Source organism: Solenopsis invicta, chromosome 4 (assembly GCF_016802725.1).
Source record: "Solenopsis invicta isolate M01_SB chromosome 4, UNIL_Sinv_3.0, whole genome shotgun sequence".
NCBI lineage: Eukaryota > Metazoa > Arthropoda > Insecta > Hymenoptera > Formicidae > Solenopsis > Solenopsis invicta.
The window spans coordinates 24,275,822-24,298,451 of NC_052667.1; the positions used below are offsets into that span (position 1 = coordinate 24,275,822).

General features: G+C 32.1%; 5 protein-coding genes across 8 annotated transcripts; 1 reads left to right on the plus strand and 4 right to left on the minus strand.

The window, feature by feature from the left end:
• Nucleotides 1-738: 738 nt before the first annotated feature.
• On the minus strand, nucleotides 739-6,564 carry LOC105194882 (DNA replication licensing factor Mcm7). 2 transcript variants are annotated; one of them, XM_039447755.1, is made up of 11 exons: nucleotides 6,431-6,564; nucleotides 5,135-5,599; nucleotides 4,810-5,018; nucleotides 4,259-4,431; nucleotides 4,006-4,186; nucleotides 3,601-3,738; nucleotides 3,357-3,542; nucleotides 3,061-3,274; nucleotides 1,814-2,291; nucleotides 1,500-1,651; nucleotides 848-1,263 (listed from the first exon to the last, which is right to left on the minus strand). In XM_039447755.1, exons 2-11 carry the CDS (start codon nucleotides 5,172-5,174, stop codon nucleotides 848-850), a joined length of 2,187 nt encoding a protein of 728 aa, XP_039303689.1. In that variant the 5' UTR covers nucleotides 5,175-5,599; nucleotides 6,431-6,564. The 2 variants fall into 2 exon arrangements, with proteins under 2 accessions (XP_011158308.1, XP_039303689.1); XM_011160006.2 differs by lacking the exon at nucleotides 6,431-6,564 and having other exon boundaries at nucleotides 739-1,263; nucleotides 5,135-5,174.
• On the minus strand, nucleotides 6,533-8,041 carry LOC120357458. Of its 3 annotated transcripts, none has more exons than XM_039447758.1 (4): nucleotides 7,935-8,021; nucleotides 7,535-7,766; nucleotides 7,116-7,455; nucleotides 6,533-6,956 (listed from the first exon to the last, which is right to left on the minus strand). In XM_039447758.1, exons 2-4 carry the CDS (start codon nucleotides 7,754-7,756, stop codon nucleotides 6,697-6,699), a joined length of 822 nt encoding a protein of 273 aa, XP_039303692.1. In that variant the 5' UTR covers nucleotides 7,757-7,766; nucleotides 7,935-8,021; the 3' UTR covers nucleotides 6,533-6,696. The 3 variants fall into 3 exon arrangements, with proteins under 3 accessions (XP_039303692.1, XP_039303691.1, XP_039303690.1); XM_039447757.1 differs by having other exon boundaries at nucleotides 7,849-8,000; XM_039447756.1 differs by having other exon boundaries at nucleotides 7,535-8,041.
• Nucleotides 8,042-8,186: 145 nt separating this feature from the next.
• LOC105194881 (bystin) lies at nucleotides 8,187-10,958 on the plus strand. Its single transcript, XM_011160004.3, has 3 exons — nucleotides 8,187-8,429; nucleotides 8,583-9,508; nucleotides 10,035-10,958. Exons 1-3 carry the CDS (start codon nucleotides 8,289-8,291, stop codon nucleotides 10,270-10,272), a joined length of 1,305 nt encoding a protein of 434 aa, XP_011158306.1. The 5' UTR covers nucleotides 8,187-8,288; the 3' UTR covers nucleotides 10,273-10,958.
• LOC105194880 (putative sodium-coupled neutral amino acid transporter 10) lies at nucleotides 10,441-16,681 on the minus strand. Its single transcript, XM_011160003.3, has 7 exons — nucleotides 16,356-16,681; nucleotides 15,247-15,804; nucleotides 14,356-14,626; nucleotides 14,116-14,252; nucleotides 13,431-13,658; nucleotides 13,151-13,355; nucleotides 10,441-13,071 (listed from the first exon to the last, which is right to left on the minus strand). Exons 2-7 carry the CDS (start codon nucleotides 15,727-15,729, stop codon nucleotides 11,414-11,416), a joined length of 2,982 nt encoding a protein of 993 aa, XP_011158305.1. The 5' UTR covers nucleotides 15,730-15,804; nucleotides 16,356-16,681; the 3' UTR covers nucleotides 10,441-11,413.
• A 663-nt stretch (nucleotides 16,682-17,344) lies between these two features.
• Nucleotides 17,345-22,480, minus strand: LOC105194879 (histone deacetylase HDAC1). Its single transcript, XM_011160002.3, has 9 exons — nucleotides 22,310-22,480; nucleotides 21,211-21,323; nucleotides 20,984-21,101; nucleotides 20,533-20,906; nucleotides 20,242-20,389; nucleotides 19,883-20,168; nucleotides 19,574-19,802; nucleotides 19,384-19,474; nucleotides 17,345-19,288 (listed from the first exon to the last, which is right to left on the minus strand). Exons 1-9 carry the CDS (start codon nucleotides 22,371-22,373, stop codon nucleotides 19,218-19,220), a joined length of 1,494 nt encoding a protein of 497 aa, XP_011158304.1. The 5' UTR covers nucleotides 22,374-22,480; the 3' UTR covers nucleotides 17,345-19,217.
• Between the last annotated feature and the right edge of the window lie 150 nt (nucleotides 22,481-22,630).

Genomic DNA, 22,630 nt, shown 5'->3' on the forward strand with positions numbered 1-22,630 from the left:
AATTGATACACGTCATATTGGAAATTTGAAATACTGTGAAAATTTTAATTATTGTTAAAAAAGGCAAACAATCTGTTTGTGAATGAATATATTTTGTATATTACGTGTATATCTTAACATTTATATTTTGCAAATTTTTAAACATATTTTGCAATTTCGTATTAAATCTGCATTAATAATACGAAATACTTGACTTGTTGATAAATGGAAATAACTTTCTATACCTACATCATTTCAATCAGGATGTGTATATTTCAAAATTGTCTACACAAGTTTTTTTACGGTTTTTTTAACGTAAACAATACGTGATGTTTACACAAACTTTTTTCATGTGGACAATACAAATGCAAAATATGTAATAAACTATTGTAAATTGGATAATAGAAAACACAATACAGAAAAAAGTAATTGAGTTTTAAAATTGTTAATATATGATTTTAATAATAAAAATATATATTAAAAATTAAAAAATTAAAATTATATTTCAAATTTTCATTACATCACTCTTATGATTCATAGGTTATATATTTTGGAAAATTATATTATGCAAAATTTAAAGAATTTTTCAAAAATTTTAAGAAACATTATACTTAATATTTTTAAAATTTTTAGAATTTTAGATTCGGGATTTAGAAATATGAAACTTTAATTGTGGCGTCTAATATATTAATCTTCTTGAAATTGAACAAAATAATAAGCTTTTTTAATTTTTTGGGCGAAACAATTTCAATAGTATAATACTGAGATAAAAAGTGTTATTATTTTATTGTATAAAAATACAGAATGCATTTCAAAGTATAAAAAAAAATGTTAACTTCTGCAGTAAATAATGTCCTCGTGCTAAAATTTAAATAAAAGTGATTAATCTTCTGGTCTGATTCACCTGCCACACATTCAACATTTCGTATTCCTCGATGCACTTGTACACCGGGTCAGGTTTAAAGCCTTTGCTCGTACATCGCTCCAGAATGTCCGATACTTTGACGGTTTTTTTATCACCAGCAAGTTCTCGTATCAGTTGGAAAATTCTATTGGTCGGATTCTGTTGCGCGTTGTTGGTGTGTTGTTCGGAGTAATTGATCGAATGTTTAGACATTTCCACTAATCTGTTTGCTTCTGCTATATCACGCTCATCAACTACATTCGATAATCGCAATCGTGCTAATGCCGTCGACAACCGAAGGATAGCCAGTAAATTACGAGCGGAAGTAAACGTCTTGTCGTGACTGTTACGTGCTTCTTTCCGCATTTCCACATAAGAATCTACAAAAGTAATATTTCGAATAATTACATATTCGCCATATAAATTTAGTTCAATGCACAATGTAATAATAAATAATATTACTTATACTATTATAAGCTTTATATCATATTTTATAATATGTATTAGAGAATATGTATTTTGTAATATGTATTATAAATAAAAAAATTTAAAATTATAATATGTAATATAATCATGTGTATAATACAATTATAATATGAATTGTATATATACATACCCACAACATATTCTGTTAATTCTTCTGGTATAACAGGTTCTATCTTCTTACACATGTTTATGTATCTCCTTATCAATTTCATATCTATAGCTTCAGTTTCTGTCGGAGGTTGCGAGCAATGTTGGTGAACGTATGTGATATGTTGCGCAAGTCTATAAAAGAATATTGTATTCATATAAAAATATAATAAAATATAAAATTAGAAAGAGAAAATTGTATTTAAATTAATAAGAGAGATATGGCTGAAAAACACAACATTGAAAGTAATATTAAAAATATAAGCAAATATATTACTATTAGTATTGTAAACTTACTTAAGATCATTGCTTCGATCTGCACGATCTTGAATAAGCCACAATAAGTCAAAACGCGACAGCAATGCGGCAGGCAACTGAATGTTCTGTTCGATCGTTCTGTGTGGATTATATCTGCCGTATGCCGGATTGGCGGCGGCTAATATCGAGACTCTAGCGTTCAAACGAGCCATTATGCCAGCTTTGGCAATAGATATGGTCTGTTGCTCCATCACTTCGTGAATCGCCGTTCTATCTGCATCTGCCATTTTATCAAACTCGTCGATGCAACAAACCCCTTGATCCGCCAGTACCAAAGCTCCACCCTCCAACACCATTTGACCCGTTAAAGGATCCTTCATGATGGCAGCGGTCAAACCCACGCCGGATGATCCTCGTCCAGTGGTATACTGAGATCTCGAGGCTAATCGCGTAATATAGGATAATAATTGCGACTTTGCCACACCAGGATCTCCCATCAAGCAAATATTAATATTGCCTAAAAGCAAAAGTTATTACCTTGATGTATCTATCAGTATTTTGATATTAGAGATAAATACACAAAATAAATAAATATTATAGTATTAGAATGTTTATTTAAATGTGGTAAAAAAAATTCTGCTTTTAAAAAAATTTTATTTAAAATTACAAATAAAATTAGAAAATGTTTTAATGTAATTTTACACACAATAATAAAATTATTTTATCATACACACTTTTCAATGTACTTTAATCATGTAATCACAAAGATAAAATATTTAAGTTTTTTTGAATATTAACAAGAAGTGAACTAAATATATAACTAAATATGTAACGATCTGTTTATAATACACGAATCTAACGCAACGAAAGTGAAAAATTCAAAAAATAAAAAGAAATAACTCTAATTTATAATAATAATGAGTATAGTTATTATGATGAATTTTATATATATGTGTATATATATATATATATATATATGTGTGTGTGTGTGTGTGTGTGTGTGTGTATAATTTGTGGACGTGAGCTATGTTTATCGTTAATCAATTGCTGACATTTTGCATTATCAAGAAAAATATTACAGAAACAATTTTATCAAAAAAAAGGTAGAATTTAAATTTAGAAATAAAATTCCAAAAATTTCCCTGAATATCAATAAAATCCCTAATTTTAAGAATAAGAAGTCCTCTGAAAATTCAAATTTTCCTGATTTTTGCCAGTAATAAACACCTTTCCAGGTAGTATCTTTTCAATCACATCTTTTCTAAATTACAAAATAATATCTTTACCTCGAATTTTAATGTCACCCTTCTTTTTGTCTGTTCCTCCAACGAGAAGTAGAAGCAATGCTTTCTTCACATCTTCAAGTCCATAAATTTCTGGGGCCAAAGAATAGGCTAACTTGTCATAAAAATCTTCATTTATCATTAAACCCAATTCTTCTTCAGTCAATTCCGCATTACTATCATCTGTAGTACTCACGTTATTCAGACATACCACTTTCTGAAATCAAATAAAAGATAAACATTGCGCCAATGGACCAAGGGTTATTTGATGATTTTAGAACCAATATATTTATTCTTACATGTGCATCCAGATAAGTTTCACTGGAAAGTGTAGGTCCAGCTCTAGCATTAAAACCAGTTTTCAGAAAGGGTAGAAACACACCGGTTATAATAACGTGGTCTCCAGGCAAGCAGGTTCTCGTCGTTTCACCACGACAAAAGATAGTCAACGATCGCGGTATGTGACCAACCGGAACTTGCTCGCTCTGTAAGATACGAATATCAGTAATTTATGAGACAGTGTTTGAATGCTCACGAACTTACATGTTCCTGCAATTTTATCTCTTGAAATTTGATGAACTTTGAGCCCTTTGTCTGCAGGTGTAACCTGCCACCCGATTTGTTTACACGGCATCCGTCGCTTGGACATGTTCGTATTGGCATAAAGCTCAAGGAATGTACCTGTAACAATTGATTATGTAACATAAAAATATTTTTTAAAATAGAAAAACACCCTAAATAGTCACAGCTTGATTTTCAAACTTAATATTTGAAAGTTTAAGTTCTAGTCTTGACCATTTGTAGGACAAAACTATTCACACACATGCGCAATTGCACAGAAAAGCATCCTATAAATCTCATTATTAGATTTTTTTAAATATCAAAAATTGTAAAATATATTATTTGTATACATTATATCAAATCTGTAAAAAATATTAGTTTTTTTACCGGTTGGCTCACTTCCGAACCACATTCGTCGCATGTATATGTCGCCACAACTATCATCGGCTTTACTTCAGTTGCTTTAGTAACAATACCTCTAACAGTTACCAATTTTCCAATCTTATCTGCTTTGATGTCTCTTACTGAATATGCCTTTGCATCAGAGAAATCTTTAAAGTAGACTTCACTAAAAGATACATCTGTATGAGCCTAGATTACTCCTACATAGAACTACCAAAAAAATTAAAAGTTTTCTTACAAACGGCGCATCAATTCAGGAGCATAATTAGTTTTGACAGTATTTTGAGGCCCATTCTGAGCTCTATTACGTTCTTCCAGTAACATTCGATGTTCTGTATACACATCCAATGGATCTGGAGATAAAACAGGTCTTGTAGGATCTTTGAAGTCTGGCAGCATCTCTTGAACAAGCTATATTAAAAAATTTATTTAATTTCTATATGTAGTTGTAAAATAATAAATTAATATATGCACTGATTTGCATTCAAATTCATGCAAATATATATATGCTAAATATAAACTTTTATATCATTTATTTGCTACAACATAACTAAAAAGAAAAACATTTTTTCTATTTGAATCATTAAAACTTTGTAAATATTTTAAAAAGCAATTTTGGTATAACAATTTGATCTACTGATTGTAAAAGTGAAAGTATTATTAGCTCTTTATTCAGTGTATTAAATTCTCATAAAAGTTCTTTTTATAAGCAATTTAAAAAAATGTTCATTTTTGAGTTACGTTAATGTAGCAATTATTGTATTTATAATAATTTTTATACAAACACACATTCAGGACTAAATTAGTGTATCTTCGTGTATTATTAGAAATAGACATGGCCAATTCATCGTCAAACGAGTGCACATCATCCAAATCAATCTCAAAGCTAATTTGTTCCCTGTGTGCTACTTTGGTGAGCACGTTTCTATACTTGAAAACTGTATCATTTGTATCATCATCTTTTGTCACAAATTCCAGGAAAAAAGATTTTATTTGTTCTGAAATACATTCGCCAAACTTATAATTTCATCACTATTAAAAGTAATTAATGTCAATTCAGTCATATAAATAGTAAATGCTTCCGAGAAATTCTGGGAGTACGTAAAATTCTTACCCTTGTCTTTGGTGTAATCCCTTGAAACTTTATTCGCCATTTTTTACGAGTTGTAGTAGACTCCTCGCTTTTAGTAGACTCCCTAAATAGTTTTAGTAGCACTCCCACTCGAAATTCGTTAAATATTTGTTAAAAGATCTCTCTCAGCACGAATATTGTGGTTAAATAACGTTCGCCTCGACTTCGCGCGCAAATTAAGAGCATAGATTGTAAAGAACAGAGTTTACAAACTCCTATGCTTTCCTCGATACCAGTGTTTGCAGCGCCATCACTTTCTCATTGATGAGAAACTCTAGAAAAATAAACCGGATGTCCAGCGTGAAGTTTCCGACGATTTGTATTTGTCCGAATTTAAACTAAAGTCCTCAGCGAAATACTGGTACTGAGACTCCTTTCTAGTCTGATACCCAGGACCTCATAGAATTGCATAGAATGCTCATAGAAGAAGAAGAATAAGGACGTCTTCTATAATTTAAATTCAATGAAAGATTAGTAAATTATTAATATAGCTGTGTGCCTGTTTAATATTGCAGTAATATTCTTTTTATATAAATTCTTTATATAAGTTTATAATTACTAAATTTATTATTACTTTTTATTGTTAACTCGAAAATAATCACCTAACTTTTTTTTAAGAAAAATTTGGATAAAAAATTACCTAGAATAATTTTTATACTTTCATTAAAAATTATTATTATTAATTATAAATTTGTTATTGTTTTACAATTTATTATTATTTGGTATCATTATTATGTATACAGATTGGATTAATATATTCTTTTATGTAACAAGAAATAAAAATATGGATTCTTGATCAGTATAAAAAACTGTTGTAATTGCAATATATACCTAGACACTTTTTCGTGCACACAAGTTTATGTTTCAATTACTACAAATCCTATTACATACAATAAAAAGAAACGAAATAACAATAGTTTTTGCACTTCTGATTAATTCGCAGATGTTTTGTAGCTTCTGATTAGTTGAAATCTATTGCTTTTTATTATTTCCTATACCTATATTCTTTATTGTGCAATAGACTCAATCATCAACATTACACATACAACTGTAGTCAACTTTATATTTCCATTTGTAATGTATTCTCTTTATCCATTTTTAATATATGAAATTTATCAGTTTTTAGTAAAGCAAATGATGTTAGTAACAATTCCTTGCACAGAGGCCTTTACTAATCTTTACAGTTTCCATTTTTATGGCAAATTTATAAATTTAGTAAAGTGAAATATTTCAGTAATAATTTAATAAGATGTAAATTATATCATTAACAGTACGTACCTTGCATAGCAGCCTTTGGTAATCTTTACGAAGTATCTGCTAGCAGGAGTAAGTTTTTAATAAATAATATATTTGTTATATTATGTAAAATACAAAAATATATTTTAAAAATATTTTAATTGCACAAATACTGACAGATTTTTTAAGCACGGTATCCTAACGAATATAATTACATATAATAAATGTAATGATGGATATATCAAGAAAGAAATATTAATGTATTGATGTACAAAACCTTGTTAAAAACAAATACATAAAACATATCTTTAAGCAGCACTGGTATTTGGCTTCTGATCATCAGAATTCAAAGTGGTATTGATTGCAAGCTCGTCCTTACAGCTGACTATCGGAGAATACATTTCAGCAATGATATCAAAGAAGATTTCTATACGTTCAATTTGATTGTAGACACGTTTAAAAAGATACTCAGCTAAAAATCCCTCAAAGTTTTTAGATTTTGTTTCAAATGTTGGGATTTCTCCCCAAACCTCTCTCCAAACGCATTCCATGTGTTGAACATTTATACCTGTAAATAAAAAACATAAGATAAACATAAAGTAAAATATAAAAATACAGATATTAATAATTTAATTATCTATATAAAAATTAATAGTCCATATATAGATTGCACAAATGGTCATTTATAAAATATTAACAATATATTAACAATTTTAACATTTCTTACTAGTTTGAGGATCAACAAAGTTGTAGGAGTAATTAACTCTCAGATGTTGGAAGCCTTCGTTGTTTAAGCAATTGTAAGACTTCCAACAATCTGAGACAATGGTTGTGCCTGGCAGTATCCACTCCTTAATACATGCAAGGAGTGTTTCCTCTGTTCGATTTTTTACAGAGGTGATAAAAATCTTCTTTGATTCATGCTCATAGCCTGCAAAAATCCATTCGCCTTTTACAAAGCGACCACGATTATATTTTTGTCGTCCAATTTTTGCTTCTTCCAGTTCTACCACTTTTCCCGGGCCGCCGAGCTTCTTACTATTTTTATCAGCCCAGAACACACAGACCTATAAATAGAAATGTTATAAATATTTTAATATATTACTATATATTATAGTTTTACTAAATAAATTAAAATATAATTACCTCTCTACAAAAATAGAACCAATCAATAACTATGATTTGCAACGCTCCTGTTTCCTCTTGTGTGTCCTTTTCACGTGGTTGTGGTAACAATAGAAAACAACTAATAATTTTACATACAGTAGCTATATCAAGCTGACCATTATTGAACCACGTGCCTAATTTAGCATTTTTTTTAAAGTTGCATTGCTTGCTAATTTTTTTTTTGTGTTTGTTTTTAATCATATATCGTTTCCTACATCGATACATAAGCGTTTCTTTATTAATATTTACATCTTTACCACATGAACTACACTTGATAGTATTTGCTAAGATACCGTGTTGAATTAAAAACTCTGTTAGTTCTTCTTTATTATATATAAGTTGCGCGAATTGAAATAATGATAGCGCCATGTTAACAAACCTAATTCTGTAATCTTTTTTAATGCAGTCTTTCGATTTTTTATTCTTTCTAATAAACTCTTAAACCTATAGCACATGAAATGTTTATAGGCTTAACATGGCATAAACATAACATAAGACTAATAGACCAATGAGAAACTTGAGTAAATCAATATGGTGACTTTATGCTGGATGCTCATTGGCTCATTGGTTATATGTTGTGCTTCTGTTCTGTGCATTTCATGTGCGATATCTTTTTCGATATATATCGATTATTATCAAACTCCCAACTTCACGTGCTTATGGGTATTATGTGTATATACACGTGTTTTTGTTGGTTATCGTTGATATCTAGAAATATAAATTGCAAATAAAAATGGGTAAAGCGAAAAAAGTCAAGGTATCTAAAGGCGAAACCAAAGAGTCAAAAATAGCTTTAGCGGATCAAATAGAACAGGAGAAATCGGTGAAACTCAAAAACAGGCAGAAAGTCAGATGTCGGGCCGACGAAGAAGAGGTTAGTTTTCATATTTGTTTTGCCTTATTCCTCTTATTTCCTTCTTGAAATCGAATAGAGATCGAATTGAGTTTCTTGGAAATTAAAAATAAAAATTTGTTTTACTTGTTCGCATATCTTGTCATTTCAATTTTAATTTACATGATTGTCTAGTTCGTAGCGCCGGCTCTGACGAGGAAGATCTTGTCGCAAGCCAGGCAGCAACAGCTGGAGATCGAGAACGAGGTTGGCCCTAGCGACGGCAAGCGCGCGAAGAAACCGGTGAAGCTTGGCTCTGGTTTTAGCGACGACGAGGATCATTCCAGTGACGACGAGGAACCAGTGGAGGATGTATACTATTATGACAACATCGACATCAATGAGGACGATGAGCGGGCATTGCAAATGTTCATGTCGAAGGATCCAGCGCCCACGAGGACGCTGGCCGACATAATAATGGAGAAACTGACGGAGAAGAAAACAGAGATTGACACGCAGTTCTCTGACGCTGGGGCCATTCAGTTGCAGGATCTAGATCCGCGGGTGAAGGCGATGTACGAGGGCGTCAGGGATGTCCTGGCAAAGTATCGCAGTGGCAAATTGCCGAAGGCCTTCAAGATCGTACCCTCTTTGAAGAACTGGGAGCAAATACTTTACATCACAGATCCACCGAAATGGTCTGCCGCTGCTATGTATCAAGCAACCAGGATATTTGCAGCAAACTTGAAGGAAAAGATGGCTCAGAGATTCTATAATCTGGTCCTGTTGCCACGTATCAGGGATGACTTGACAGAATACAAAAGACTTAACTTCCATTTGTACCAGGCACTGAGGAAGGCGCTGTACAAGCCAGGTGCATTCATGAAGGGGATGCTCTTGCCGCTTTTGGAATCAGGAACGTGCACATTAAGAGAGGCGGTTATCATTGGATCTGTAATCGCAAAAAATTCTATACCGATTTTGCACTCCTCAGCGGCGATGTTAAAGATCGCCGAGATGGATTATACAGGTGCTAATAGCATCTTTCTCAGGATATTTTTAGACAAAAAATATGCGCTTCCATATAGAGTAGTGGACGGAATAGTGTTCCACTTTCTTAGGTAAGATGTATAAGAGCAAAACAAATTTTTTTAATGAAAAGTATTTAGGAGGTATTCTAGTCTAAAGCAAAAAAGTTTACCTATTTTTACGAATTTCTTTAAAGAAAACTACTGTACAGATTTTTTTACATTTTCATACATTTGTTTGATTACGTTTAGTAAATATCTACAAATGATATGACTAAATGTTTATTGATATGGCTAAATGCTCATTAATTTTTATTTTATATAAATTTAAAAACAAACACATTTTTTAATTAACTAATTTTAATTAACTAACTTAATTTTTTGATTAACACAATTTCTTAAAAATTACTGAAGCTATTGAATTTATTTTTTGCATATATGTACAATACATATCTATCACTGTTACTAGGATTATTGCGATATCTATTTAATTTTTATACATATAAATTTAATCGTTTTGTTAAACACCTGAAAAAAAATTTTCAAAAGTACTTTTTTGCGCTTTAGATTAAAATATTTTCTTAAGAACTACATTTTCATATTGAATGTAATTCATTAGGTTCGAAAGAGATACAAGAGAATTGCCAGTGCTATGGCATCAAGCACTTTTAACATTTGTGCAACGATACAAGAGTGATATCAGTTCCGAACAGAAGGAGGCCTTATTGGGATTGTTGAGGAAACAGTCGCATCATTCGATTACTCCCGAAGTTAGAAGAGAATTGCAACAGGCAAAATGTAGGGATGTAGAAATTACCGAACCTAAACCAGAACCAATGAGTATTGATAAAACGTAATGTCCGAAATATTAAAACTAGTAATATCTGTAATTATAATTCTATATATAGTATATATATTTAAAATTAAAATTATTTGATCGATCGGACTCTTATTTTCACTTCGTAATCTTTAATCTCTAATACATAGTTTGATATGAGTTTAGGGGATATTAGAAAAGATCAAGATTAAATTGAAATATCTTTATTTAAAGTCTAAATTAAACGATTTGTAGCGAGACTCGAATTACTGTGTAAAAATACATTTGCATTTTTGGTCCTATACTTAATTAAATATTGTAGACTATTTGCATTATTTTTACAATTGTTACACCATAAAAAATAAAATGTAATGTGAGGTAATATATACAGCAGTCATTAATAATTGCATTTATACAAATTATAAATATCAAATCATCACGATACCCTAGTATACTTATCTGAGAGTAGAAATTCTTCCAAATTGCAAAACTTTAAATTTATAAGGGAACACTACAATATGGTCCCCATAGATTTTAATATTATTTGTATGAATAATTCTTAATATAAATTTTTATTAAGCAAAAGGAAAAAGCGCGCATCTCAAGTGTTTTTGAAAAAATCGGAGTTAAAAAAAATATAAATAATAAATTATTAAATTATATTTTAATAGAGAACCGATTTCGACCGATGTATGAAGACACAAAATAAACAATTGAAATGCTTTATCGGTTGTAGCTAGATCTTAGTGCTAATATTTATTACGTAATTTTATATACGTTTTATATACCTTTTAAATCTACGAAACTATGCGCTGAATAAATTTTTGGTCTTAAAACACAGTTCTACGTTGAACAAGAAATAGTAATATCACATTATTACAGTCAATTTAATAATTAAATAATGCTAATAAGCATTTAATTTGGCAATAATGCCCATGAAAATTCTTTCCTCCTCAAGAAACTAGATAGAATTTGTTGCAAAAAATAACACCTCAATATTATTAAAATCTGAAGGGTTCACGCCATAGTATCTCCTTGTTAATAATGTAATTGTATGAACATAAATAAATGCAACGAGACTCGGAGGGGAAACAACGAGTAATCCGCGATTATATATAATATTATGCTGTAATAATATCTAATATTATGCTGTATGAATTCGATTCTTTTGAATTATATATTTATATCTCAGTTTTATCTTTAGGATTGAGAACCTTTGAATCTTCCTGCTTCATACTCGCATACTCTGAGTCTAGAGCAGCATGCTGATCCATAGAAATCGTCTTCATGATTCTCTGTTCGGACAAATAGAGATTTGTGTTGATCAGAGGCACTTCAGTTGTACTCTGTTTATTTACTCTTTTTTCAAATTCCGTTTCTGCCTCTGATTTTTTCGAACTTTCCCGCAATTTCTTCGAACAGGTCTCGCTATCCGCATCGCCGACGTCTTTGTCAAGAGTTTCAGACTTCTCAGCTAAATGATCGTCGTTGATTCTCGTTTCGTTTGTGTTTATTTCTCGGTCGACATCTCTCTTCTCACGTTCGTTATTTTCTAGAATATCTCGGTGTATAGCGAGAACCTCGCTCTTATTCAACGATGAAACGATTACCTTGTCCAATTTTGATTGATTCATCATTTTTAACGCTATAGGTACGGAATATTTATCATCGTACTTTCCTTGTAATTTGTCCGATGTGTTCGCAACTTCATTCGTAAGAATCGCTCTCTTCTCTTCCTTCTGGCGATTATTATTCTCTTTAGCAAGTTCCTCTTCTATAACTGTCTTTTGTAAAATTCCTTTCGATAAGAAATTTAAAATAGGGCCCTTCATATTTTCCGAATTGTTAAATTCTGTTTCTTCTACTTTTGTCTTGTCCTGATTTTCTCTCTGTAATGATTTCTCGGGTGTTTCTCGATCAACGATTGCCTCTTTAACAGACAGAAATTTATCTGGAGTATTTTCTGATATTTTCTGTGATTCTTCTACATTCTTATTTTGAGAAATTTCGTAAAGCAAAGGTAATTTTTTTTCGTTCTCTTCAACTTCGATGTCTATATTATTATTATCATCATGAGACTGTTGCTTTTTATTTAATTGTATTTTGTCTGCATTACTCAATTCAGCCCCTTTTAAAGGATCCTTATTACTTTTTTCGATGATAATTTCATCCATAGCCTTTTTATCATTTTCTTCAATTTTTTTACTATTATCTTTGCTCTCTGGCAGAACATTTTCCTTCAAGTCAATTTGTACATTTTCATTCTTTTTTAGTATCTCGCCTTTTGCCATTCTCTGTTTCTCTCTCTCAAATTCCTGCTTTTGTTCTTTGATATCCTTCAGAATCTCCTTTTGCTCCTGCATCATCTGTCGTTGCTCTAGTTTATGTTTCTCTAATGTTTTTCTGAGTTCCTCGTGTCGTTCGGCGGCTCTGGCATTAGCGATATCCCCATCAGCTGCCAACTCCGACTCCAATTTTTTTATTGCATCCAAATTAATGAGATTATCGTTCTTCTGCAAGTCCATGGATTGCTCCTTTTCCTCAATTATTTTTATCTTTTCTTCCGCCTTCAAAGTAATGGATTCATCGATTTTAGCGTTATCAGTATTCAGGACAATCTGTGCTGCTTGCGCATTTAAATTATTGTTTTTTATTTCAACTATATTTTTTATTTCTGGCACAAGAGAGTCTACTGCTATTTTATCAGATTTTTCGACATTTGGCTTCTCGCTGACGATCATACGCTCAACGGGTATTGGCGGTTCCTGTCGAACATCTTTCATTTTCAGATCCAACGTTTTGTCGGGAATATTTATTTCGGGCATTTGATTAATTTTGTCTATAACATAGCATAAAATTAAGAGAATGTAATATAAAAAATAACAAATGTGACAAAATAAATTTAAATAACTGTATACCTTTTGCTCTGGGAATGAGTTCCAGACTGTTGGAAAGATCGGGAATGATATGTAAGTCGTCCTTAATTATACTTAACGGTAAATTATTAATTTGGCCGAGCGGCTTATTGGTCACCGCCAATTTTGCGTTTGTTGACTCCTCCATAGCATACAAATTGGCGTACGTACCGAGGATCATGATCCAAACACCGATGATTAAAATGGTCTAGGGCAAAAGATAAAAAAATATGCTGTATACAAAGTTAAGAGAAAAGAAATGTAAAATTGAAATTGGTTTTACCTGCGCTATTAGTCTTTCATTGGTATTTTTACTGCTGATAGATATGAAGAATACTGTCGGGAATATCAAGCAAATCATCACACCGATTGTCGATCCTACGATACCGAGAACGAATTCTATATTTGGTACTAGAATACCAATAATCAAAGAGATGCTGACTATCACAATAGTGAGACATCGAAACCTGATTTCTGGCAAATAATTGACAGACGGTTCATGGGTGTACACCTAGCATAGTAATAAAAAATGAATTACAACACAATATACAACACCATATACTTTTGTATCTACACACAGAAACAAGACAAACATATAGAACTTATTTCATTTTTTTTTTACATCTATATAAGTTCATATATCCATAAAAATCTTTATAAATATCATTATAAACAGCAAATTTATTCAAAACATATTTGAAGTTTTAATAAATTTTATAATTTAAAATTTAAAACAAAAATTCGATTTGCTTATTATTCTTACTATGATAAAATTTTTGTATTTTTCGTAAGAATACAAATTCTTTTTTTAAATACATACAATATTCTTTTTTAATTTGTAGTGAGTATATTTTAAGACTAATTTCAAGAAAATCTTCTTTAAAAATTACTTTAAAAAAAAGTAAATTGAATAATCATTTTTCTTAGCAGTAGAATGTCTTTTGTAGATTTGTCTGGAGCATACATACCCGGCGAAATAAAAGAGAATTCAAGCTTGCACGACACGGAAATATGACTAGAGGAAAACTAAATGCAACCGAGAACACGAATCCCAGTTTAATCAATTCTGACGTTATGCTAGGTTCAAAACTCAGTAAAATATTTCCTGTAATATAATAATGATAAGAGCGATAGTAAAATAATATAACGATACGATATTATAAGCTGTTTATTGTAAGGTACAGCGTTTAACAGTTCTGCCGAATTACCTGTGAACGGTTGGGTACAGAATGCAATGTAACCAAACAAGCCAACGCACATATATACAATTGTACATATATTTAACGCTCCCCGTACAACATCGTTCATCTTCTCTAAGGATACATTCGGAATGGTTTCGTATATTTCAAACAGCTGCGTCTGACAGAAAAGGGCCATGGCGAATATCGGCAAGCATTGGAGGATACCGGCTGGTCTCCAATAATTAACACTGTTAAACCAGTCTCCCATGAAAATATGTAGGGCCGATTCGCCCATGACCTATCAATTGGAAAGAAGAAAGTATATCAATTATGCATCTTAAATAAGCATGATCCACTCTTTGACAAAAATAATTCTGCACATGTCTGGACTGTCAATCTTTGAATTATAACTTTGTGGAACAAAAATTATACAACAATCTTCCTGAGGTCATTTTAAAAAGCAAAGCCTTTATTTTAAAACGATTTCGAGAAAATTATTGTATGATTTTCAATATTATATCTACATAGATTTTCATATTGTTTGTATCAAGATTATATTTACATGAACCTTTTCCATATAGACAATGCAAGCGATGTAAATTATTATAAATTGGATAACAGAATACAGAGTAATTAAGTTACAAGATTGTCATTATAACTTTTCTTAGTATTAATAAAAATATATAATATTACAAATTTAAAACACAGAATGTAATTTTCATTATGTCTAATAAAATCTTCTAATTCAGAAATTGTTCATATATAAAACGTAGTTTACATTGTATATGCATAATGTAAAATATTTATATTTTACATGTAAATGACTTAGTTATAATAGTTCAAAGTTCAATAGTCTAGATCTGTGTTTTTTTATTAAAGCGTTTTTTTTTATAAATAAATTGTAATTTGCATTTATACCTTTAACACAAGACAAACATAGAAGACAATGGTGGCGGTACAAATGCTAGCCAAACTGTCGATATTTCGAAGTAATCCCAGGGGCAGGACTATAAAGACACTAGTAAAAATTAACAGACTGGTACGAATGTCCGCTGGATTCTTGCTCATCATCTTGCAGATTATTTGTGGCCCCAGATCGCCAACGACGACAAAGTAGGCAATGCATGTGCCCAGCATGAAACCAATGATGAATAGCTCTACCAGGAATTTTCCCATATGGCCGAGCGCATGAAAAGCAAGCAGTTCGAAGTTACGTCTTCTGGATATCACAGCCGATTTGATGAGAAAGTGACAGGCCAATCGGGATAAGATGCTGCACAGAAGCAGCACCAAAACGGCCAACACTATGCCACACTGCTTGAAGCAGAAGGGCATTGCCAGAACGCTCACGCCAATGATGCTGTTGGCGAGGGTCATTACGTGTGACATTTGGGATATCATTTTGGAGACCAAACTTGCCCGTTCTGTGTTGTAGCCTTTCCTTATCCGTAGTGTATTTCACATCTTATCGAACCTCTGCAATCAGGAATGACTTGTTAGTGTTAATAGAAGTCGCTCATTATTAACAACACAATGAGCATCTTGGGGCATTTGTTATTGTACATTTTTTTAAAATAAACGTCCTGAACCTCCTTAAAAGAAATTTCTCTTCCTTGAACATCAGGTTGATTGACATCTAGTTTATTACAATATTTAAACACAATTTTTAATATACTATATAGATACTTTCTAAAGATGTTAAAGAATATGTAAGTCACTTAATAATTTTTATTATTTCCAAATATGATGAAAATTAATAGATGGACACAACCCATAATATGTAGTAAAGGTCTAGGAAGCAAAGATGTGTAGTAAATGTGACCAGACGTTTCGCTTTCGCGGCGATTGCTATCCTAATAAACATATTAAATATCGTGAACCTTTAATAAAAAGGTTTTACCGAGAAGTAATTAAATTTTGACAAACTGTGGTGGTAAACCAAATATTTAAATAACGATGAGGTTATCCATTATTAAATTAGAAAATATCTGGTCACATCTGGTTATTAATTTGCCAAAGCGTCTTACTGTTGAAAAACATTGCCGCTATTCCTTAGCGTGCAAAACTGATTTCACATCATTTCACATGCGAGTAACTACGCGGCATTAATTTTTCTTTCCTGTGAATCTGGTGAGGTTAAGCCCGGTCGATACGGTCGCTACACACGTAGAATTATTTTGTACGAATTATGTTAAAATTCTTATCATTTTTTTCCAATATCGCGTTATACGTCATACTTTGATGACGAATCGAACCAACAACAGGAAATTGTGTCAAGACGCCGGCTTCTTAGGAACCACTAACACCATCACTACTTTGAATTTCGTCATTTAGCATGAACAACAATACATAAGAGATACCTGTACCATATGCCTGTACATATATATGTGTATGCACGTGTAAAATATTTATTATGAAATGCTACTTAATTTTTTTTTACATTAACACTACTTTAAATGAAAATTTACCCATATAATTAAAAATTTGTTATATGTTTTTTCTACTGTAGGTTGTATAGTAAGAATAACAACATGAACTAATCTTCAATGTAAAAAAATCTTATTAAATATTAAGTTATTAAAAATTTTAATAACAAAAACTGTGGTAAACTTGAATTAATCTTTGGCTAAAAATTCATCTAAATGTTATTATAAAAAATTTAATGACAAAAATTGTGCTAAACTTAAATTAATATTTGAGTAAAAATTTTTACTCAGTTGCTATTTTAAGCTATCAAAATTTTAATAACAAAATGTGTTAAATTTAAATTAATGCTTGGTTAAAAATTCAATTAAATGTTATCTAAAACTATTAAAAGTTTAACAAAAACTTAATTGTACTAAATTTGAATTAACATTTGAGTGAAAATTCATCTATAACAAGTAAATAAAATAAATCAATTTATATATAATTATTTACTAAAAAGCAATTAATAGAACTGGATGTTTTGGGATTCTTCAGAGCCTATACTTCTTCCAAATTTCTAAGAACAGCTGACTTCACAGAAATACATATATAGATTTCTTTATTTTTTATTATAAATATTTAAAAACGTCCATATGTGTATTCTTATGCGTGGACATAAATATTTAATACTTGATCTATATCTCGATTTGACTTACATGAGACATAATGCAAGAATCCTTTTAAATCTGCTTTTATGTCTGATGTCAATCAGTCGCACATTACGGATTATTACAAGTTATTCAAAATCGACAACGGCCGCTGATTCGACCTGATTGAGTACTCTGACATCACAAAAGGAAAAAAAAGGACAAATTTTATGTACATAAATTTATAAATACGCAATTATTGCTTTTGCACGAAAATCTGAGAATACGCAAGAATTTAGTCTGAAGACAAATTTTGTAATAAAATTTTTTTGTTACAGCAAGATCGATTCGATCTTTGGAATGGCATCGCGATTTTGAATTTTTTCTTTAGAGATCAATACGGATGCCACATGAATAATTATTTTCATATTTTTTTTATATCTATGTATAAATTAAGATAAGTTTTGCCTAGGATACGTTTAAAAGTCTACAATTACATTTTAAATTGATTACATAATTCCTCAACTGCCCTAACTTTACCGCACTTTATTTCGTTTCTCTCTTGTGTATACATTACTCAAAAATATTAAGATATTTATTCCTTTCTTAGCACCTTTAGTTTATCTGGTCAGAATTGGGCGTGGGAATTAACTTGTAACAAGTTCTTGCTAGAAAATCCAACACAATGAAATAGACTTGTGTCTATAAACTTTTAATGTTGAACTACAATCTCCTGTAGTCTTTGCACTCTAAAATATGTTACAAGCTAATTATATTCATCGAATAAATTACCAGATAAATTAAAGGGTCAAAAGAACATCTGCTAATTTTTCGAGTAATGTAAGACATATTTTACACTTTCATAAAGAACATTATGATTACAATATTGTTATTGCATGCAAGGATTAATTCCTTTCAAGATTAATTTGCATATTATGTACAAGAATAGGAAGCGAAACAAACTCATTGATGTGTAATTTTCAAGAGCAGTTGTTATTAAAGGATAGTTTCATCCTTTTCCTTAGTATAAATTGTGTAGTAATCTCTATTGTGATTCAATCAATCGCATGGGTAAGAAGACGTACGAAATTACGTCAATCGCGCAAACAAAATGTACGCGACCGACGTACGTTTATATACGTATCATTTTATGTATCTTGTATGAGTTTGATTGCAGCACATTTGGGCGATATAATCTCGTTAATATTCTAAATCGATCGTCAATATTTTATGATCCAATCTTGAAATATTTCTATGTTTGTGTAAAATTCTTGAAGCATTTATATAAAAATCTGAAACACAGCGACTTATTGACGAATGATCTCGTATGAAAATTGAGTTACAAGTTGAAGTGACACGCTATAAACGAATATATGTATAAAAAGAATTGTGGTCAGATAATAAAATTCTGACGAATCGATCGAAACGCTGTTACGCGAACGTAGATATTCTTAATTATCTTTGTGCGGTATGATTCTAACCACCTTCCGGAAAAAAACATATTTCAGAACACTAAAGATACATTTCGGAACTCCTAACGGTCTATAGTTAAAATTGCAGGGTATAATAAGCTACATACACGCTCATACGTGTCAATTTCAAGAGGGTGCGTGTGACCCTCTACGAATAGATCCGATATTTCTAGACGTTTGAACGTTCAAGATTTTTTTTTTTAATAAAAACATAATAAATGTCGAAATGTAGGGTGCGCGCGAGGTAGAGGCAGCAGACATCTATGCACGGCGTGCTGCCATTTTTAAGTTATTTAAACTTATTCATTACTTAATTTAAATAAGAGCTTCTCCATTTTCTCAGATACTCCGGGGCAACCATCTATCAGGGATTCGCTCCTCCATCTTTCTTCGTCTCCTCATTCGTGGGATTTACTTTATCGTCCTTTTCATTTTCTAAATAAAAAATAAAAATTTATATATTACATTTTTCTCCTAATATTAATAATAAACGTCATAACAAACAGCAATATTTAGATGCTATTTAATACCTTTAGCATCTGTCTTCATATCCTCTTCTTTCTTTATATCAGTGTCCATGGCCTCTTGACCTTTTTCTAAACGAGGCCGCTTCCTAGATCCCTAGAGTAACATGAAAATGAACAAAATAATAAAATTTTACATCCGTAATTTTCCTCTGTAGAATTTATGCATCAAACATTAGTGTAACAAATGTCATACTTTATATGATCTATTGTCCCTTCGTCCGCCTTCGCCTTCATCTTCACTATCGCTATATTCATTTTCATGTTGCATTCTCTTATCTAGATCGCGTTGAGGCAATCTATCATCCGGATTTGTTTTATCTTCAGCTTCCGAATCTTCAATAACTGCTCCGTCTTCTGGGATTGCCTGGACTTGCACACCAGGTGCGTGAGGTAGCATTCTTAAATTTTCAAACAACCTTGTTCTGTGAATAAACGTAATGAAAAGATTAGCTTACTTATAATAACCATATGAAACTAAACATAGTACTGCAGGAATGCTTACTTGATCTTGTCCAGGTATTCGGGAGTATTTTGGTTCGCCATGTTTGACGGACTAATATGCAATTTGAAGTCCGGACCAAAATATTCGAAATAATCGTTATAAGGAAGTTCATTAGCAATCTCACATCCGAGAGCGACCGATGTCTCATATGTCCAACATCTGGACACGTTTCTGATGGTGTAACCACCACCTCCAACCATCAGGAAAGGCAAATTATACTTCTTTACGAATTCTACGCACTTACCATGGCCCCTCACAGTTAAATTAAAACATCCCAATCGATCACCTGCATCAGTTAAAATTTACATTAAAAGTTCTGCGATTTCACTGCAATAATACTTTCCTTTAAGAAGACTTACCAGTTAACGAATCAGCCCCACACTGTAGAACAACAGCGGAAGGTTGAAATGTTTCCATCACTTTTGATATAATCGGGACAAAAATCGACTCATAGCTATCATCGTCCATACCATCTCTCAAAGGTATGTTGACTGCATAGTATTTTCCCTGTTAGAAACGAAAAGAAATTCTATTATTCTATTATATATTATTAAAAAAAAAAATTCTATTATATATTCTTCCATTTAATGATTTATCATTTTCAATGTTCAGCATGAATAACAACTACAAAGTTCTGACAAATTTTTTACCTTGCCCGCCCCGATATCACGAAGATCTCCCGTTCCAGGGAAGTATTCGCCGTATTTGTGGAACGAAACTGTCATTACTCTATCCGTCGTATAAAAAGCCTCTTCTACGCCGTCGCCGTGATGAACATCGATATCAATGTACAGGACTCTCTGATGGTACTTTAGCAGTTCCAATATTCCGAGCACAATGTCATTCACGTAGCAAAAGCCAGAAGCCTCGCTCTTTTTCGCATGGTGCAAGCCACCACCCCAATTAATGCAGATCTCAGAAGCTTGCTTATTGAGCTTTACAGCGGCGGCTACAGACCCGCCGGCTGACAATTGACAGAATTCATACAAACCATCGAAAACGGGACAGTCTTCTCCTACGTTAACTGATGCAAAAAGAGAGAATTAATGTTTTTTTATTTTATATAATATTATTATAGTTTATTTAGTAATAATATCTTACATCGTTGCATTTGCTTGTTATATTCCGACATATTGTCCGGCCTTATAGATCTTAAAAATCTGATGTACTCGTCACTGTGAAATTTTGTCATCTCATCTGCAGTGGCTTTATGAGGCCGCTGATCAATAATAAAATATAATTAAATGATAATAATCCGTTATGTTAAATAACGTGATAAAATAAAACTATGCTTCTCCATAAAAATATACTTTTCAATAGATACTCACATATATTTCCATCTTCCTATAAAGACCATAGTTCAAAAGCAGATTGTGAGTCATCCTTATACGATGCGGCTTCATAGGATGTCCCTGGCCATAATAGTAATTTCCGATATCACCTAACAAATAAAAAGAACATACGTAAATTATACATAAATGAATCAACGTGGTACTTAAGAGACACAAGATATTCGGTTATCACCGAGTGCGCGAGTCGACTGAGCTACGATGCGCCGAAGCGCACCTGAAAATCTCTCGCGTTAACCTATGTAAAAACAGTATCATAATCCACAGTATTTGCTGAAATGCTATTTTCAGGGAAAAATATCTTCGGTGAGCGTGAATTACGTTCGGGAAGTGACTTCTCGCGATTCATATCAGTTAATAATCTCGTAAAATACTGCTACATTCATCATAACCTAACCTGCCGCTGATTGAGGCTTGAGCCGCTAGTTTTGATTTTCTCGTGACAAAACATTGCCTCGTGATTACAAGAGATACAATTTAAGGCATTAAGCAATTAATTATCGCCACATATGGTAACATATACTTGAAAATTCGTGATCAATGGAATGTCGAAGTTCCATCATACAATTCTATTCTTCTACAAGGCATTAAGAGATCAAATTCTTCAATTATTAGCCGTTGTTGTCAGAAATAATCAAACTACAAAATTGTTACTGGTAAGAGATATTGATTCGATAACATCAAAAGTGTTTAAGTATATGATGATAATACATATATATGTATAAATGGCCGACGCTCTTGTCCAAGCTTGTCTACGATCGCGCGTAGCGTCGGCTGAGAATCTGTCGTCTTAACGTTACAAAAATCATATTATCTACTTCAGGGAACATGCGAGTTATGATACAACATGCCATAGAGTCGTGCCTCGATGTATTCAACGTCGACGTGCCGCGGATGGGCCAATACGTCGACGGATGTAGAGCTAGATCACACGAAATAGACGCGGTAAGCTCGAATGGCACAAACACATTTTTACCGAGCTTCCCCTCCTCACGCGTATGTGTGTGTGTGTATGTGTGTATACGTGCGGCGTTTTCGCGGGACCATAAAGGTGCTGTGGATTCTCTCGATAACTTACTGTCGTAATAGTAGCAGACGCGTTTCCTGCTGTGTGGCTGCATGGTCATTTTTACCGGATCCATTTCGATAAAATTGACAAAACGCACGGCACAGAATTAAACGAGGACCGCGGAGTGTCGCTGCACTCCAATAGACCACAGCGTCGCTAAAACGACTAAACGCGCAAGCGTCGAGTATAAGAGATGCGAACTTGTCGTAGGTGGCGCTGCGTTATGATGCTACTCCAGAATCTCTGGATGAAAATCACAAACATTAGGTTTGTTCGTGTTGCTTGAAATTTCCAAAAATTTTTGCGCTTGAAACGAGATAAATACATATT

What these genes read in the sequence shown, in the direction of transcription:
- LOC105194879 (XM_011160002.3), bottom strand. Translation starts at nt 22,373, where the DNA reads ATGGATCCGGTAAAAATGACCATGCAGCCACACAGCAGGAAACGCGTC. An exon ending in TGGGGCTGATTCGTTAACTG is followed by an intron (nt 20,169 to 20,241) that starts GTAAGTCTTCTT and finishes TAACTGATGCAG; the next exon opens with GTGATCGATTGGGATGTTTT. An exon ending in GAATACCTGGACAAGATCAA is followed by an intron (nt 19,803 to 19,882) that starts GTAAGCATTCCT and finishes GTTTATTCACAG; the next exon opens with AACAAGGTTGTTTGAAAATT.
- LOC105194882 (XM_011160006.2), bottom strand. Translation starts at nt 5,174, where the DNA reads ATGGCGAATAAAGTTTCAAGGGATTACACCAAAGACAAGG. An exon ending in AAACTTATCTGGATGCACAT is followed by an intron (nt 3,275 to 3,356) that starts GTAAGAATAAAT and finishes ATTTGATTTCAG; the next exon opens with AAAGTGGTATGTCTGAATAA. An exon ending in ATTAACAGAATATGTTGTGG is followed by an intron (nt 1,264 to 1,499) that starts GTATGTATATAT and finishes TTACTTTTGTAG; the next exon opens with ATTCTTATGTGGAAATGCGG.
- LOC105194880 (XM_011160003.3), bottom strand. Translation starts at nt 15,729, where the DNA reads ATGATATCCCAAATGTCACACGTAATGACCCTCGCCAACAGCATCATT. An exon ending in CTGTACCCAACCGTTCACAG is followed by an intron (nt 14,253 to 14,355) that starts GTAATTCGGCAG and finishes ATTATATTACAG; the next exon opens with GAAATATTTTACTGAGTTTT. An exon ending in ACTCATTCCCAGAGCAAAAG is followed by an intron (nt 13,072 to 13,150) that starts GTATACAGTTAT and finishes GCTATGTTATAG; the next exon opens with ACAAAATTAATCAAATGCCC.
- LOC105194881 (XM_011160004.3), top strand. Translation starts at nt 8,289, where the DNA reads ATGGGTAAAGCGAAAAAAGTCAAGGTATCTAAAGGCGAAACCAAAGAG. An exon ending in GTCGGGCCGACGAAGAAGAG is followed by an intron (nt 8,430 to 8,582) that starts GTTAGTTTTCAT and finishes ATGATTGTCTAG; the next exon opens with TTCGTAGCGCCGGCTCTGAC. An exon ending in ATAGTGTTCCACTTTCTTAG is followed by an intron (nt 9,509 to 10,034) that starts GTAAGATGTATA and finishes GTAATTCATTAG; the next exon opens with GTTCGAAAGAGATACAAGAG.
- LOC120357458 (XM_039447756.1), bottom strand. Translation starts at nt 7,924, where the DNA reads ATGGCGCTATCATTATTTCAATTCGCGCAACTTATATATAATAAAGAA. An exon ending in GGTTCTATTTTTGTAGAGAG is followed by an intron (nt 7,456 to 7,534) that starts GTAATTATATTT and finishes TTCTATTTATAG; the next exon opens with GTCTGTGTGTTCTGGGCTGA. An exon ending in CTTTGTTGATCCTCAAACTA is followed by an intron (nt 6,957 to 7,115) that starts GTAAGAAATGTT and finishes TTTTATTTACAG; the next exon opens with GTATAAATGTTCAACACATG.